Raw genomic sequence first — 15,841 nt, 5'->3', positions numbered from 1 at the left:
TGCAAAAGGCAAAGAGTAGCAGGACATAGAAAACAAATAACCCATGCTAGGATACCAAATTCCAGTTACCTAGAAACTTCCTGTTCACCAGCTATGGCGGGTAAGTACCACATTGTTATCTGACATTACGGCTGCTCTCTCTTTCCATTTGGTAACTGTTTTTGGTGTGCCAGAACCTTTTCATTTATAGTACTTGTTAATCATCAGGCAGCAAACGCAGATGACACCAGTCAGGTCTGCCCAGCCTAGTCTTTGAGGCCAGCTCCTGGGAAAGCTCGTGCACCCTCTGCTGGTCAGCTTCACTCCAGAACAAGAGGGTCTGTGTCCTAAGAAGACAACAAATCAGATGGACACACTTTTGTGTTCTCTATACAGCTAATTTCAGTGAAGAGTTTGGAAACTATTTCCTCAAACTGCCACCTGAAGGAAACAATTCCAGATAAAAACAATGCCTTCCTTTGTTACACCAAAGAAAAACATCATAAAAACTAAAGTGCTGTGAGAAAATACACCATCAAAGGCATGTTAAATCCAAATGATTTCATCTTAGTACATAATTAAATAAGTAAAGGTCTGCAACACCTAATCTGACTATAAAGCTTCATTAGAGTCTTACTCTGGTCGAAAGCCTGAGAATTAATATAACAATAATATTTGTATAGGTTTTACAGTTTACAAAAAGCTCTCATGTTCATTTTCACATCTAATCCTTACAACAGTCCTATAAGTAAGGGAGGAAGGCAGGACAAGCATTTTTGTTATCACCATTTTACAGATGTGGGACATGAGGTTTAAGGGGTTACATGAGTTGCCTTGTTCACACAGCTACAAGACCCCCGACTCCAAGCAGGCTTCCTGACTCCAAATTCTTTGTTCTACTCAGTACACTATTAAACTGGAGCTGCTGATGTATAAGGAGTTTCCTATTAGAGCTGGTATGTATCTCAGGCAGAGAAGTAAAAGGCCTAAAACATATGTTTTTATAATACATTCCATTTTGTTTCAAATGTCACAAAAATTTTAGATGCTGACCCCTAAATCTGAGGGATTTGTACTGTAGGCAGTACTTTGTCCTCAAAGAACATCCATTTAATAAGGAGAGTAGACATTTTAATAAGAAATCTACTGAAAACCAAATAAAGTTAACTTCAGAATTTCTGTATGTGGCCTGTCTATGCCCATAAAAAGTAGATCCTGCCAGGCTTTGTAGCTTCTGCAATCACTCGGTCAATACTATTTATACAGCATGAAACTGGGGGTGGCAATCTGCCAGTTCTGGCCCTGCTTTCTCTCGAATCTTTACAATCTTAATAATTTCCCCCTTATGAAAAAAGCATTATGGACACAGTACTGTTGGGAGTGCCAAGCTAAAAGTCAGTATGCTGAAGAAGAGAGATATGGTATAATTCAGCTATAAACACAGAGCTCCCCAAACTAAAGATCAAAACAAAGTAGTAATGATAAACAGAATCAAACATTTCTATAGTATTTGCTATATGCCAGGAACTACTTTAAGTGCTTTACATATGAAAACTCATTTAGTCCTCCCAAGGACCCATTTAACAGATAAGTAAATGAGGCACAGAGAAGTTAAAGTAATTCTAGTTACTTAGCATACCTAGGCTGGCACAGCTAGTATATTGTAAGGCTGAGATCTGAAGCGAGGCAGGCTGATAACTCAGTTCATCATAATCACTAAAGCCATGCTGCCTCTATACAGTGGTGTTTACCATATTCCTATTGCATTTTTAAAGCAAACTTTTACTTTTAGAACAGTTTTAGATTTACAGAAAAGTTGCAGATGGTATAGAGAGTTCCCGTATTCTAACATAGTTTCGTTTTTTTTTTCTTTTTTCTTTCTTTCTTCTTTCTCTCTTTCTTTCTCTCTTTTTCTTTCCTTCCTTCTTTCCTTCTTTCTTTTGAGAGAGAGAAAGCATGCGTGCACAATTGGGAGTAGGGGAGAGGGAGAGAGAGAATCTTAAGCAGGCTCCACACCCAGCGCGCAGCCCATTGCGGGTCTCGATCTTACCACCCTGAGATCATGACCAGGCACCCCTCTAACATAGTTTCTACCATATTATTAAAATCTTAAATTATTAGCATGGTAATTTGTTACAATTAATAAGGCAATACTACTACATTATTATAAACCTAAGTCCATACTTTATTCAAATTCCCTTTGTTTTCATCCGATGTGTTTTTTTCTCATAGAATTCCATCCAGGGCACCACACTATATTTAGTGATTAGGTCTCCTTAGGCTCCTCTTCGGCTCTAATAGTTTCTCAGAGTTTCTTTGTTTTTGAAGACCTTGACAATTTTGAGGAGTACTGGTATCTTGTAGAATGCCCCTCAATAAATATTTTTGAGATATTTTTCTCATGATTAGATTGGGGTTTGGATTTTAGGGAAAAAAACCCCCACAGAAGTAAAGTGCCATTCTTATCACATCATATCAAGGGTATTCATGATATGAACATGACTTATCATGGGTTGATGTTAATCTTGATCACCTGGCTGAGGTGGTGATTGACAAGTTTCTCCACTGTGAAGTTATTCCCTCCCCTCTTTCCACAGTGTATTCTTTAGAAGGAAGTCACTATGTGCAGCCCACACTTAGGGAGTAGGGAGCTATGGTCTACCTCTTTAAGGGCAGAGTATATACATAAATGATTTGGAATTCTTTTGTGTGGGAGATTTGTCTCTTCTCCCCCACTTATTTATTCAATCATTTGTTTCTAGCAGTATGGACTCAAATTTATTTTAAACTGTGGATTATAACCCAGTATTACTTTATTTATTGCACAAACTCTTCCTGTTTTGGCCATGAAGAGCTCTTTCTTCTATAGTTTCTTTCTATAGTTAGTTCCTGTATCCTTTTGACATACTCCCATCATTGTGTTTTTGTTTTTGAGCACTTCCTTACTTTCTGGTACTACAAGATATTGCAGGCTCATGTTGCATATTCCTTGACCCAGTCCTAGAATCAGCTATTTCTCCAAAGAGTATTTGTTCCTTTTATTGGGGAATAGACTGGGTACTGAGTGCGCTCCTTGCTACTAGACTGTTTATAGGCCCTCTCAACTGACAAAAGAAGGAGATATATGTGGGTATGCTAAACCTTGTATAAAGACATGTCTTTATAAATGTTTCTATATGTATCCATCTCTATCTATAGCAAGCTAGAGTTCATACTTTATCAACTAGAGTACAGTACTTATGTACAGTTCCTATTGCCTTTAGTTTTAGTCTTAGTTTCAAAGTTACTTAGGTCAGCACATTTTCCTTGGCCCCTTTCAGTGAGGTTATTGCACAGATTTGTAATATAGTTAGATTTTTTTTTTTATCAGTCTGCCTTCCATCCTGAACCCTATCTCCCCTTATTTATTTTTAAAATTTTGCCTATGTCAAGATTTACTTTGTGCTGCAGAGCTCTATGGATTTTAACAAATGCAGTGTCATATATCCACCATTCCAAAACCATGAAATAGTTTGACCACCCTAAAAAAAATCCTCTGTGCTACCAAATCAACCCTCTCCCTTCCCTAAACTCCCTGTTTCAGTTACATTTCCCTAACAGAGAATGTACTCAACATCCTTGCTTCTCATCCTTTCCCCTGACAATATGTTCACATTTATAAACTCATGTAATTCTCACTTCAATCCTGAGTATTTCCTCTTAGCGGATGGTTGAATGAAACTCAGAGAGAATAAGTAGCTTGGTTAAGATCTCACTAAGTGATGGGGCTGGCACTACAACTTGTGCCTTTTGACTTTTGGTATGACGCTCTTTCTACTACACAACACTGCTTCCTTGTTTCCAACTGGAAGGGGGATGGTTATGCAGATAGACAAGAAGAGAAGACAGACATGGTGGTAGTGATCATATCTTACATTAACGGAAGTTTTTACACGAAAAATATTGATGTGGAATTCTAGTTCTGGTAATTTGGTGAACTGATATCCTGAAAACCTTTCTGTTATAAAATACTCCCACAGGCAGAATAAATACATTTAAAAAAATATCTTTTTTTTAAAAGATTTTATTTATTTATTTGTCAGAGAGAGAGAGCACAAGCAGGGGGGAGCGGAAGGCAGAGGGAGAAGCAGGCTCCCCACTGAGCAAGGAGCCCCATGGGACTCGATCCCAGGAGATCATGACCTGAGCTGAAGGCAGACGCTTAACCGACTGAGCCACCCAGGTGTCCCTAAAAAAATATATCTTGTTAAAATACATCACTGAGCCAAAAAGAAAGAAAAATCCTTGGAGACCAAAAGCTAGCAAAGGTCCAGAAAGTTGAGTGAGAATTGAAGTGACCAGCTGCCCAAATCCCACAATGTATAAAAAAAGTATCACAAAAACTTATTGAAATAAACTCAACCTCGTTTTAACATTAGAAAATATATTTAGGTAATTCACCACATTATCAGATTAAAGGAAAAAAATTATATTATTATCTCAGCAGATACGGAGAAAGTAGTTGATTAAATTCAACACCCATTCAGGATTAACAATCAAATATACAGGACTTTTAGGACATATGGAATGGAAGAGAATTTCATTAATCTGATAAAGGGTAGTTACCAAAAACTTACAATGTTATCCTAATGGCGAAATATTAGAAGTATTCTGTTTATAAACATGAACAAAACAAGAATGTCCATTATCACTGGTTTTATTCAACAATGCATTCGAGGTTTTGGCCAGCACAGTAAGAAAAATGTAATAAATGGTAATATTTGAGAAGGAAGCAATAAAACTGTCACAGTTTCCTTGAGGACATGATTACCTACATAGAAAAATCCCCCAAACCTTATGAATGACATTTTTTTTTTTTTTTTTTTACAAATGACAATTATTACTACTAAAGATAAAGTCTGGCAAGGTTGCTAAATAAAAGACCAATATACAAAAAGAAAATTTGCATTTTTATGTACAAGCAAAAATATAGTTAGAAAATCTAATTTAAAAATTTACCATTTATAACACTGACCAAAAATATAATGTATTTAGGAAGTTTGAAATATGCAAATCCTTTAAGAAAAAAATTAAAGAACTTCATTGAAAGACACTACAGATCTAAATAAATGGAGACATATGGTCTTCATAAGTAGGATAATTTGATATGGTAAAGATGTTAGTTCTCTTCAAGTTGATATACAGATTGAATGCTATACCAATCAAAATTCCAATAAGGTTTTTTTGTGGAACTGAAGCTGATTTAAAAAGGTATATGAAAATGCAAATGACAAAAAAAAGATACTCCTGAGAAAAAGGAATAAGGTAGAAGAGTTCCCTACCAGTTCTCAAGCCTTACTACAAAAGTGGTCAGGTATTAGCCTAGGAATAGAAATAGAACAATAGAACAGAAAACAGGGCCTAGGAAACAGATCCAACTACAAATGTAAACTTGATATACAATAGAGTTAGCACTGCAGAACTGTGAAGAAATGAGGGCCCTTCAAAAAATGGTTCTGGGACAAGTGGTTATTCATGTAGAAAAAAAAAATTAGGGGTAATAAATGGGTGTTTGTTTAAGCTGCTGTTTGTGGTAATTTGTTATACAACAATAGAAAAGAAATACACTCTTTAACATGTATACCAGGAGACAGATTTAAGGATGTCTATAGCAATAGCTTTCTAGGAATAAAAAATTTGAAAGAAACAAAAGCCCAGCCAATAGAAAATGGATAAATTATGGTAAATTCATACAGTGAAATACTATATAGCAGTAAAAATAAATGAAATGAACTATAGGTACTTTGTCAAGTATTGATAAACATTGAAGAAAAAATAGGCAAGTTGTAGAAGAGTACATATATATAGAATGATTCAACTTATATGATGTTCAATAATAGTCAAAACTTAACAATATTTTATTTTAAAGAGGAAAGAGGGATCTGGGAACCAGGAGAGGCACAGAGGAGATGTCAAAGTTGTAGGTAATGTTCTGGGTCTTTTTTATAAGTTGATGATAAATATATGGGTATTCATTTTATAATTATTATTTATATATTATGCTATATTATCTATACATGTTTTTTAAATAATAAAATAATTTAAAAATAAGAATGGTCAGGGCGCCTGGGTGGCTCGGTCGTTAAGCATCTGCCTTTGGCTCAGGTCATGATCCTAGGGTCCTGGGATCAAGGCCCGCATCGGGCTCTCTGCTCAGCGGGGAGCCTGCTTCTCCCTCTCCCACTCTGCCTGCTTGTGTTCCCTCTCTCACTGTCAAATAAATAAATAAAATCTTTAAAAAAATAAAAATAAGAATGGTTTACAAACTTTACTATCAACCTTTAAACCTAAATCTTTCTGGATTTTATATATGCATGAATGTACTTCATGTTCAAACAAATACGAAAATATACAGAGAAAAGGAAACATAAGAATCAAACATGTGGTCAAAAGCCTGAATAATTTAAAAATAAATTTCCAAATGTGATTCTCACCTCTAAACTACACCAGTTACCTCCTAAATGGTCTATTTCACTCTTGTTCTTAAAGGGAATGTCCTATCACTAATGATTTTTCCATCAAATTACCATGGCCCCACATGCTCTGACTCCTGACCCTCTGGGACCTGATTTTATTTCCCTCTTTCCACATGTCCTAACCACAGAACAGATCCTAACATTCCTTAGCATTCATGTCCAAAAAGCTGATGTGTACATTTAATAAAATGTAGGTATTGCTTCATAGACATCGAATCATAAGTAATTCCCTGTTTTCCATTTGTTCTGGGGAATTTAGGAATACTTATTTGTGGTTCTGCTTAACATGATTTCACTTGAATCTTTTCTTCACTGTTAATATCCACTACAATAGAAGTCTTATCAACTCTACTTCCAAAATACATCTTGAATCTGTTCACTTCCTTCCATTTCTCCTGCTACCATTCCAGTCCAAACACTATCATTGCTTACCTGGACCAACTTAACAGCCACCTGTCTCCTTCCTTCCATTCTTGTCTCCCCACAGTACATTCTCCACACTATAGACAAAGATTTTATTACAACACAAATTAGATCCTGTCACTCTCCTCCTTCAAATCCTCCTTTGGCTTCCTATTACAACAGAATAAAATCCAAAATTCCTTCTAGCCTACCTCTCCAAGTTCATCTCCCTCATGCACACTAAAGAGCCACACTGGCCTGACAGTTTTAGAAAAAAAACCAAGGTTGTTACTGCCTTGCAGACCCTGCATTCAAGCATGTTTCTGCCTGGACTACTCTAACCTCAGTTCTTTACAGATTGACCCATCCTCATCATTCAGGGCTCAGCTCAAAAGTCCAAGCTCCAAAAAAAAAAAAAGTCCAATCTACAAGAGACCTTCTCTGACCACTCTGGCTAAAGCAGGTCTATCAAGCACATCACCCTGTTTTCAAGCACACTCTATGAAGCACATCACCCTGTTTTCTTTTCTTTACAGCCCTTATCACTACCTGAAATCTTATTTTTAAAATCTATTTATTGTCTATCTCCCTCCACATGTAGGGACCTTGTCTATCCCATTCACTGTTACACCCCATGCCAAAATAGTTCCCAGCATCACATACATGAAAATAATTACATGCTGAATGAATGACTTCCTGTGGTTTTTGTTCAAATTTGTCTCTGAACAAATGTTCAAGTTTAATAACCTGAATGCTTTATTCCGTTATTCTATGCTTCTTTAAATAAAGCGTATGAACAAAAAGCATTTTATTAACTTCTGAATTCATATCTCTTCTTGTCTTTAAAATATCATGGTAGGGGCACCTGGCTGGCTCAGTCAGTAGAGCATATGATCTTTTTAAAAAAAAATTTTATTGTTATGTTAATCACCATACATTACATCATTAGTTTTTGATGTAGTGTTCCATGATTCATTGTTTGTGCATAACACCCAGTGCTCCATGCAGAACGTGCCCTCTTTAATACCCGTCACCAGGCTAACCCATCCTCCCACCCCCCTCCCCTCTAGAACCCTCGGTTTGTTTTTCAGAGTCCATCGTCTCTCATGGTTCGTCTCCCCCTCTGATTTCCCCCCTTCATTCTTCCCCTCCTGCTATCTTCTTCTTCTTTTTTTTTTCTTAACATACATTGCATTATTTGTTTCAGAGGTACAGATCTGTGATTCAACAGTCTTGCACAATTCACAGTGCTCACCATAGCACATACCCTCCCCAATGTCTATCACCCAGCCACCCCATCCCTCCCACCACCCCCCAACTCCAGCAACCCTCAGTTTGTTTCCTGAGATTAAGAATTCCTCATATCAGTAAAGTCATATGATACATGTCTTTCTCTGATTGACTTATTTTGTAGAGCATATGATCTTGATCTTGGGATCATGAGTTAGAGCCCCAAGTTGGAAGTAGAGATTACTTAAAAAAAAAAATTAAAAAAAGATATTTTCAAAAATATCATGGTAAAGATGGTTAAGTATTCTGTAAACACATAGGCACAGACTGAAAAAGAAAAAAAAAAAAACAACCAAAAAACAATGTTTGTTTTTTGTCCCAAATTGAGATTTTCAAATCCTAAGCTAGGGATATCTATGCATGCCATTTTACCTTCAACAAATGGAAAAAATATCTACTTTTATAGGTAGAACTGTTGGGGATTTAAGTTTTTAAAAAGTTATTTCTTCTTGGGGCACCTGGGTGGCTCAGTTGGTTAAGCAACTGCCTTCGGCTCAGGTCATGATCCTGGGGTCCTGGGATCGAGTCCCGCATCAGGCTCCCTGCTGGGCCGGAAGCCTGCTTCTCCTTCTCCCACTCCCCCTCCTTGTGTTCCTCCTCACGCTGTCTCTCTCTCTCTCTCTCTCTGTCAATTAAATAAATAAATAAAATGTTTTTTTTTTTAAAAAAAGGTTATTTCTTCTTATGAACATTGTGGTTTCATACTGATTTAAAGAATAAAGGGAGAATAAATCTGCATGTATGTTAAAGGTTTTAGTTGCCAATTATAGATCCTATATATTGTCCTTCGAATAGCCCATTTATTCAACATACATATGCATCCTTAGGATACTGCCTAAAATGTGGTCAATGCATATGTATGTTGAATGAATGAATGGACTACTCTAAAAACAGTATGTTGGGGGGCACCTGGCCGCCTCAGTGGGTAGAACATGCAACTCTTGATCTCAGGGTTGTGAGTTCAAGCCCCACTTTGGGAATAGAGCCTACTTAAAAAAAAAAAGAATAAAAACAATATGTTGGGAAGACAGACAAACAATTCTAATACAGTGCTGCAACCAATGTATGCAGAGTAACATGTTAGAAGAGGCAAGACTATAACTAAAGTTGCTGTCAGGAAAAGTGTCTGAGCGGAGCTGCAATACCTGGGATGAGTCATGAGATAAACAGATAAGAGAAGGAAAGGAAGGGAGCTCCAAAGAAAATTTAAGATGCAAACATACATTGGCTTGAGTAAGTGAGCAACATGTCTGAACCGCAATAGCAAATGTTAAGGATGGACAAAGAAATATGGCTGAAAGTGTGGGTAAGTATGCAGATAACAGTGCCCTGTACACTACATTAAGGGATTCAGATTTTGTCTTATAAGGCACCTACACAGACCCCTAGGGATTTGTAGACGTAGCCCCAAGGCTACGTTTCTCTTAGAGAAATCTTTTATTTTCAACTTGATAAAAATCAAAACCAAAAACATTTTTTTAAAAGGATACTCTGGATCATCTGAATGGCCAACTTTTAATTGATAACTGTCATAAGATTTCAGTTCACATGTTTGTGTTTAGCAGTGCACTGGCAAACAACCGGTATCATTTGTCATCGGCACAGGTTAATGAGAAAGAAAGGGGAACTACTTTATGTAAATGATGGTGTTTGACAAGTGAAGGTCAAATGAAATGACGACACACTGAACAAAGGAGAGCTTTGCAGTGGTTTAAATAAAGAAAAGAGATGAAGGCATTGAGTAATCTCAACACAAGTACAAAACGGACAGGCCTTTTGTAAGGAAATTATGCTATGGAGGACAATGAACATTTGCTTTTGGAGCGTATTAGGTCCAGCAAAAAGAGTCTCATTGGTAAAGAATAAGTATTCATTTGAATTTATTTGTTTTATTTTTGCTTCATTTAACTTATAACTGGGAGTTATAGTTGTATAAGATATACAACATAAGGAGTTTATATATAGTTTTATATTTGCATATATTTAACATACTGAAAATATTTTAAGTTAACAATAGAGAATCCTGGGTATCTACTCAGGCTTGAGAAATTCTGTTCTGGGTGATTGGAAGCCACTGAAAGATTTTAATAAGGAAATGACAGATTTGTGCTTTAGAAAAATCACTCTGGCAGCAGTATGGAGGGTTCGAATTGAAAGTACTTAAGCAAGGCAGGAAGGAGGCTACTTAATATAATAATGTGATAAAATGGTGAGGCCCTAAATTACTTAGGTGATATAAAAAGGAGATGGATAGGAGTTAGAATCAAAAGGACTTGGTTGTGGGTGAGGAAAGGAGGGTATCCAGGATGACTGCCCTCTGGGTGAGTTGGTGGTAAGATAAAGACCACAGGAAGACAAACAAGTGAGGGTGAAGAGGAATGAGAAAAGAGAGATGATGAATTTCAGTCAGCAACGATTTGAATTTCATTTCATCCAAAGAAAATCCAGTTCTCTTTTCTGGGTCCCAGTTTTCTCAGTGACAGCTGCATTCATGAATTACCAAATTAACTATTATAGCGCGCTCTAAAAATACACATAGCACTCCACAGTATGCTGTAAATAAGTCATGAAAAATCAGCAAAAGCCCAGGCCCTGAAGGAAATTCAGCAGGGTTAAAAAGAGATGTGGCAAATTTTTACTAAACACTTAAGTTGTGACCCAACGCACTCACCCAGTATTGTACTCTGCTCTGTCAGTCAGAGGCGATCACTCCCTTGCCCACACATGAACAAGAGGTAGCACGCCCGAGCCCACGTGGCAGATACAAAGACACCACCCTCAAGGGACGTGCAAAGCGAGGGGGCACACCTACTGCACGATTACTGAAAACGTAGTGTAGTGGGAACTTTGACCCTACAGGCAGGGGTAGTTGACAAAGTTACCTTTTACTTAGAGGAATCAACGTGGAATAGCTTAGTCTGATAAGAATGTAAACATTTCGTATTTTATTACCCAAAGAAGAAAAAAAAAGAGGCGAGAGAAAGGAACACGCAGCAATTATCGCAAAACCAGCCTGTGTCCCCGCAGGCCAAGAAGGGCGAGCTCTGGAGGAGTAATTCAACCCTAGTTTGGTGGGGATGCCAGCATCTTCCACCACTCACTCATAATACAATAGCATAATGTTTATAGACCCAAAATGATTAACCGTCAACCTCATCCACAATGTCCAACGTGCGACTGAAGGGAAAGCCGCGGGGCGTACCTTTAGCACGGACGCTGCTTTGGTGTGTGTGTGGGGGGGGGAGTAGCACTCCACACAGCGCCCTCTCGGCACCCGGTCAGCGCCTCCCAGAACGAAAGTCGGGAGCTGATGGGCGTGAGCGTACCGGGGCGGCACGATTCGCACAGTAAACCGACGCCAGGAGGCGGCAGCACAGCGCCCCGGTGCTCTGCCCCGCACCGCGTGCAGAGCAGGAAAGAGACGCCCGCCGCACAGCGCAGTCTCCGCCCGGCCGGAGGAAGCGAGGCCGGGCGGGGCCACGGCTGGTTGGAGGCGGGGCCGGCTCAAGAGCTCTCTTCCCGCCGCCTGATGGGAACTGTAGTTCTGGGAACTAGCCAGGCTCCCTCAAAGGGCTCTGGGAACTACACTTCCCGTTGAGGGAACGGCTCCAGCAGGCCGCGCGTTACGGGGGCGTCAGACTACCCGCACCAGCGCTACAGAGTGTTTGAGGGGCAGGCCGAAGGAGAGTCTTTTCCTTCACTCTGCGCTCAGGCGGTGCCGATTCCGCCTTATCTCGCCCCACGGCCGTGCGCTCATTGCCCGGCTCCCCGTGTCAGCTTTTCCTGGGTCCCTCAAGGAGTTGGGGCCTGGAGGTTCGGAGGTAACGGCCGCTGCCTTGCGCGGGAGCGAGGGGCGCTCCCTTCTTCAGCCCAGCCAACCCCGCACCCAGCCCTTGCCTCCATGGGCCCAACTCGGAAACCCAACGTGTGCCGCCAGCTGAGTCGCCGGGCGCTGGGCTTCTTCTCGCGGGACGCAGGCGTGGTGCAGAGGACGAACCTGGGCATCCTGAGGGCGCTGGTGTGCCAGGTGATCGCCGGCGGCTGGGAATGGGGCCAAGGGCAGCGGGGCGACTGGCGGCCAAGCCTCCTGCCGGGGTGCAGTTTTTAAGCGTTAGAGCCTCCTTTTGAGAAGATCACATGTGATGAGCAGGGAATCCAGGCCTTGAACCTGGGGAATTAGTAAATAGCTATTAATAGAACCTCCAGATGCTTTTCGTTTTAAGCTTCTTATATCTTTCGTGCAAACGATCTTCCTAAAATTTGGTCACCCGGCTTAACACGTGAGGGCAGAGTGAGGAAGATAGGAACATAATGTTTTAAATAACGTACGTGAGATTACTTTGAAAACTGACTGTAGATTTAACTCTCCCACTTAAAATTGGTGCACGGTAGAGACTTATGAATTATTCCCTAAACCAAAATTCCTTGTGTCTTTCAGGAAAGTACTAAATTTAAGAATGTGTGGACAACTCATTCCAAGTCACCTATAGCCTATGAGAGAGGAAGAATATATTTTGACAATTATCGGTGCTGTGTCAGCAGGTATCTTTTTGATGAACATTTTTGCTGTAATTCACCTCATTGTTAATCTTAACTAATTTTTATAGAACCACATGCTATATCAGTGTTTAATGAAATAGGAGAATGGAAAAATGAGCCCAAAAATAAGAATAGGTAATAAAATGGGTTGTAATTTTAAAATCTTGTTAAATCCAAAGTTAGACTAAGACTTCATCTTTGCAAATACCAATTTAAAACGAATTTACTTTATAGTGCGGGCAAAATGATGGGTTGCTCAGGGTATGGAATAGTCTTATTATGCTTAGAAGATACCAGAGTCAAGGGAGCCAGGTATCTAATAATTAGATGCTGCTTTACAGAATAATTTTTTTTTTAAGATTTTTATTTATTTATTTGAGAGAGAAAGACACAGAGATAGCGAGAGAGACCACGAGCGGGGAGGAGAGGGAGAAACAGTCTCCCCACTGAGCAGAGAACCCCGATGTGATGCCTGATGCGATGCCCGATGCTCAGTCCCAGGACCCTGGGATCATGACCTGAGCCACCCAGGCGCCCCCTAGAGAATTTCTGTTTTGTTTTGGAAGTACTTGCATTTTTTTGTTTGTTTTAAAAGAAAAATTTCAAACTTGCTTCAAAAGAGAGTAGTATAGTGAACCTCCGTATACTCATTACTAGATTCAAAAGTGATCCAGATTTTGCTGCATTTGCTTATCTATCCCATTGTCCCCTTTTCCTTGACCTTTTTAAAACTATTTTAAAGCATATTCGAAACACCATGCCATACTTAAGTTTGCTTCTCTAAAAAATAATAAGACTTTTTTTTCTTTCTCTTAATAGCTTTATTAAGATATAATTCACATACTATACAGTTCACCCATTTAAAGTATACAATTTAATGGTTTTTAGAGGAATTTTGGTGAACCATTGTGGTTCATATAGGCAACCATCGCTACAGTTAACATTTTCATCACCTCAAGAAGAAACCGTATTCCATTAAGCTATAGTCCCATCAACCTTCAACAGACTTTCTGTCTCTATAGATGCACCTGTTCTGGACATTTCATATAAATTGAATCACATAGTATGTGGTCTTTTGTGATTGACTTTTTAGTAGAATTACCAGTTTATTATAAAGGGATATAATTCAAGAACAGCCAGATAGAAGAGATATGTAGGTATGTGGGAAGGGGCATGGAATATCCATGCTCTTTGAGCATACTACTGTCCCTAAATCTCTACGTGTTCACCAACCCAGAAGCTTCTCTCCTTTGGTAATATATACATTTAGTGCTATTCTTTTCCCTCAAGCACTGTTTTTGCTGCATCCCACAAATGTTTATATATTTTATTCATCTTCATTTTGTTAAAAAATATTTTAAAATTTCTCGAGACTTCTTTGACCCATGTGTTAATTAGAATTGTGTTGTTTAATCTCCAAATCTTTTGGGATTTTCCAGCTTTCTATTAATTGACTTCTAATTTATTTCCACTGTGGTCTGAAAGCATACTTTGTATTACTTCTCCTCTTTTAATTTTGTAAAGGTGTGTTTTATGGCCCAGATTATGGTCTCTCTTGGTGAATTTCATATGAGCTTGAGAAGAATGTGTCTTCTGCTGTTATTGGATGAAGTATTGTATAGAAGTCAGTCAGATCCAGTTGACTGATAGTACTGTTCAGTTCAGCTATATCCTTACTGACTTTCTGCTTGCTGGATCCACCAGTTACTGACAGATGTGTTAAAGTCTCCAACTATAATGGTAGATTTGTTTCTCCTTGTGTTCTGTCAGTTTTTGTCTCACATGTTTTGATATTGTGTTGTTAGATGCATACACATTAAGGATTTTTTATGTCTTCTTCGAGAAGTGACCCCTTTATCATATGTAATGCCACTGTTTATCACTGATAATTTTTATTGTGGAAGTCAACTTTGTCTAAAATTAATATAGCTACTCCAGCTTTCCTTTGATTAGTATGTGTGGTATATCTTTCTCCATTCCTTTACTGTAATCTGTGTGTTTATATTTGAAATGGGTTTCTTGTAGATATCATGTATTTGGATCTTGTTTTTTTATCTACTCTGACAGTCTCTGCCTTTTGATAGGTATATTTAGATCATTCATATTTAAAGTGATTATTGATATAGTTGGTCTTTTTTGGTCTTTCATTCCTTTTTATGTCTTCTCTGCTTTTAATTGAGTGCTTTATATGATTCCATTTTCTATTTTAGCATATCAATTATACTTATTTTTAAAAATTTTTAATGGTTGCCTTAGAACTTGTAATACATATTTACAACTAATCTAAATCACTCTCAAGTAGCACTATACCTCTACATGGGTAGTGTAGTTACCTTATAATAGAGTATTTCTAATTGCTCCCTCCTGCCTTTTATAATGTTGATGCCATTCTTTTTATCCATAAGCTATATTCACTGAATACGTTGTTGCTGTTATTATTACGAACAATTTTTTATCTGTTAAATCAATTAAGAATAAGAAAAATAAAGGATTTTATTTTACCTTTATTTATTCCTTTTCTTTTATTTATTTATTTTATTTGAGAGAGAGAAAGAACGCGCGTGGGCGCACATGCACATGAGCAGGGGGAAGAGCAGAGGGAGAGAGAGAGCTCAAGCAGACTCCCTGATGAGTGTGGAGCCGGATTCGGGGCATGATCCTGAGATCATGACCTGAGCCACTTAACCAACTGAGTCACACATGTGCCCCTATTTATTCCTTTTCTAACGTTCTTCCTTTTTTAAGGTAGATCTGAGTTTCTGACCTATATAATTTTTCTTCTTTTTGAAGAACTTTTTTGAACATTTCTTGAAAGGCAGATCCACTGGCAACACATTCCCTCAATTTTTGTTTGAGAAAACCTGATTTCTTTTTGACTTTTGAAGGATGACTTCTCGGGATACAAAATTCTAGATTCGGGGTGCCTGGGTGGCTCAGTTGGTTAAGCGACTGCCTTCGGCTCAGGTCATGATCCTGGAGTCCCGGGATCGAGTCCCGCATCGGGCTCCCTGCTCGGCAGGGAGTCTGCTTCTCCCTCTGACCCTCCTCCCTCTCATGCTCTCTGTCTCTCATTCTCTCTGTCTCAAATAAATAAATAAAATCTTTAAAAAAAAAAA

General features: G+C 38.7%; 2 protein-coding genes across 9 annotated transcripts in view; one reads left to right on the top strand and one right to left on the bottom strand.

Moving 5' to 3' along the window:
* The window catches only part of METTL8 (methyltransferase 8, tRNA N3-cytidine), a 179,109-nt gene extending 167,524 nt beyond the window's left edge, over positions 1–11,585 (bottom strand). For 3 of the 5 annotated variants that reach the window (XM_081814193.1, XM_081814195.1, XM_081814194.1), the window contains exon 1: positions 11,389–11,511. The gene's annotated coding sequence lies outside the window, so the exon portion shown is untranslated. Of the gene's footprint in view, positions 1–10,857; positions 10,984–11,388 lie in introns of those variants that run through there. The other 2 variants (XM_081814196.1, XM_081814191.1) reach the window with 2 other exon arrangements.
* Positions 11,586–11,723: 138 nt separating this feature from the next.
* Positions 11,724–15,841, top strand: part of DCAF17 (DDB1 and CUL4 associated factor 17) — a 318,055-nt gene continuing 313,937 nt past the window's right edge. For all 4 annotated transcript variants that reach the window (XM_081814188.1, XM_081814187.1, XM_081814190.1 and 1 more), the window contains exons 1-2: positions 11,724–12,213; positions 12,625–12,728. In XM_081814188.1, coding sequence (XP_081670314.1) covers positions 12,088–12,213; positions 12,625–12,728 — 230 coding nt within the window. In that variant the 5' untranslated portion in view covers positions 11,724–12,087. The remainder of the gene's footprint in view (positions 12,214–12,624; positions 12,729–15,841) is intronic.

Source organism: Leptonychotes weddellii, chromosome 3 (genome assembly GCF_054177405.1).
Source record: "Leptonychotes weddellii isolate Sample4059 chromosome 3, ASM5417740v2, whole genome shotgun sequence".
NCBI lineage: Eukaryota > Metazoa > Chordata > Mammalia > Carnivora > Phocidae > Leptonychotes > Leptonychotes weddellii.
This window is presented reverse-complemented; position numbering and strand designations above follow the sequence as displayed.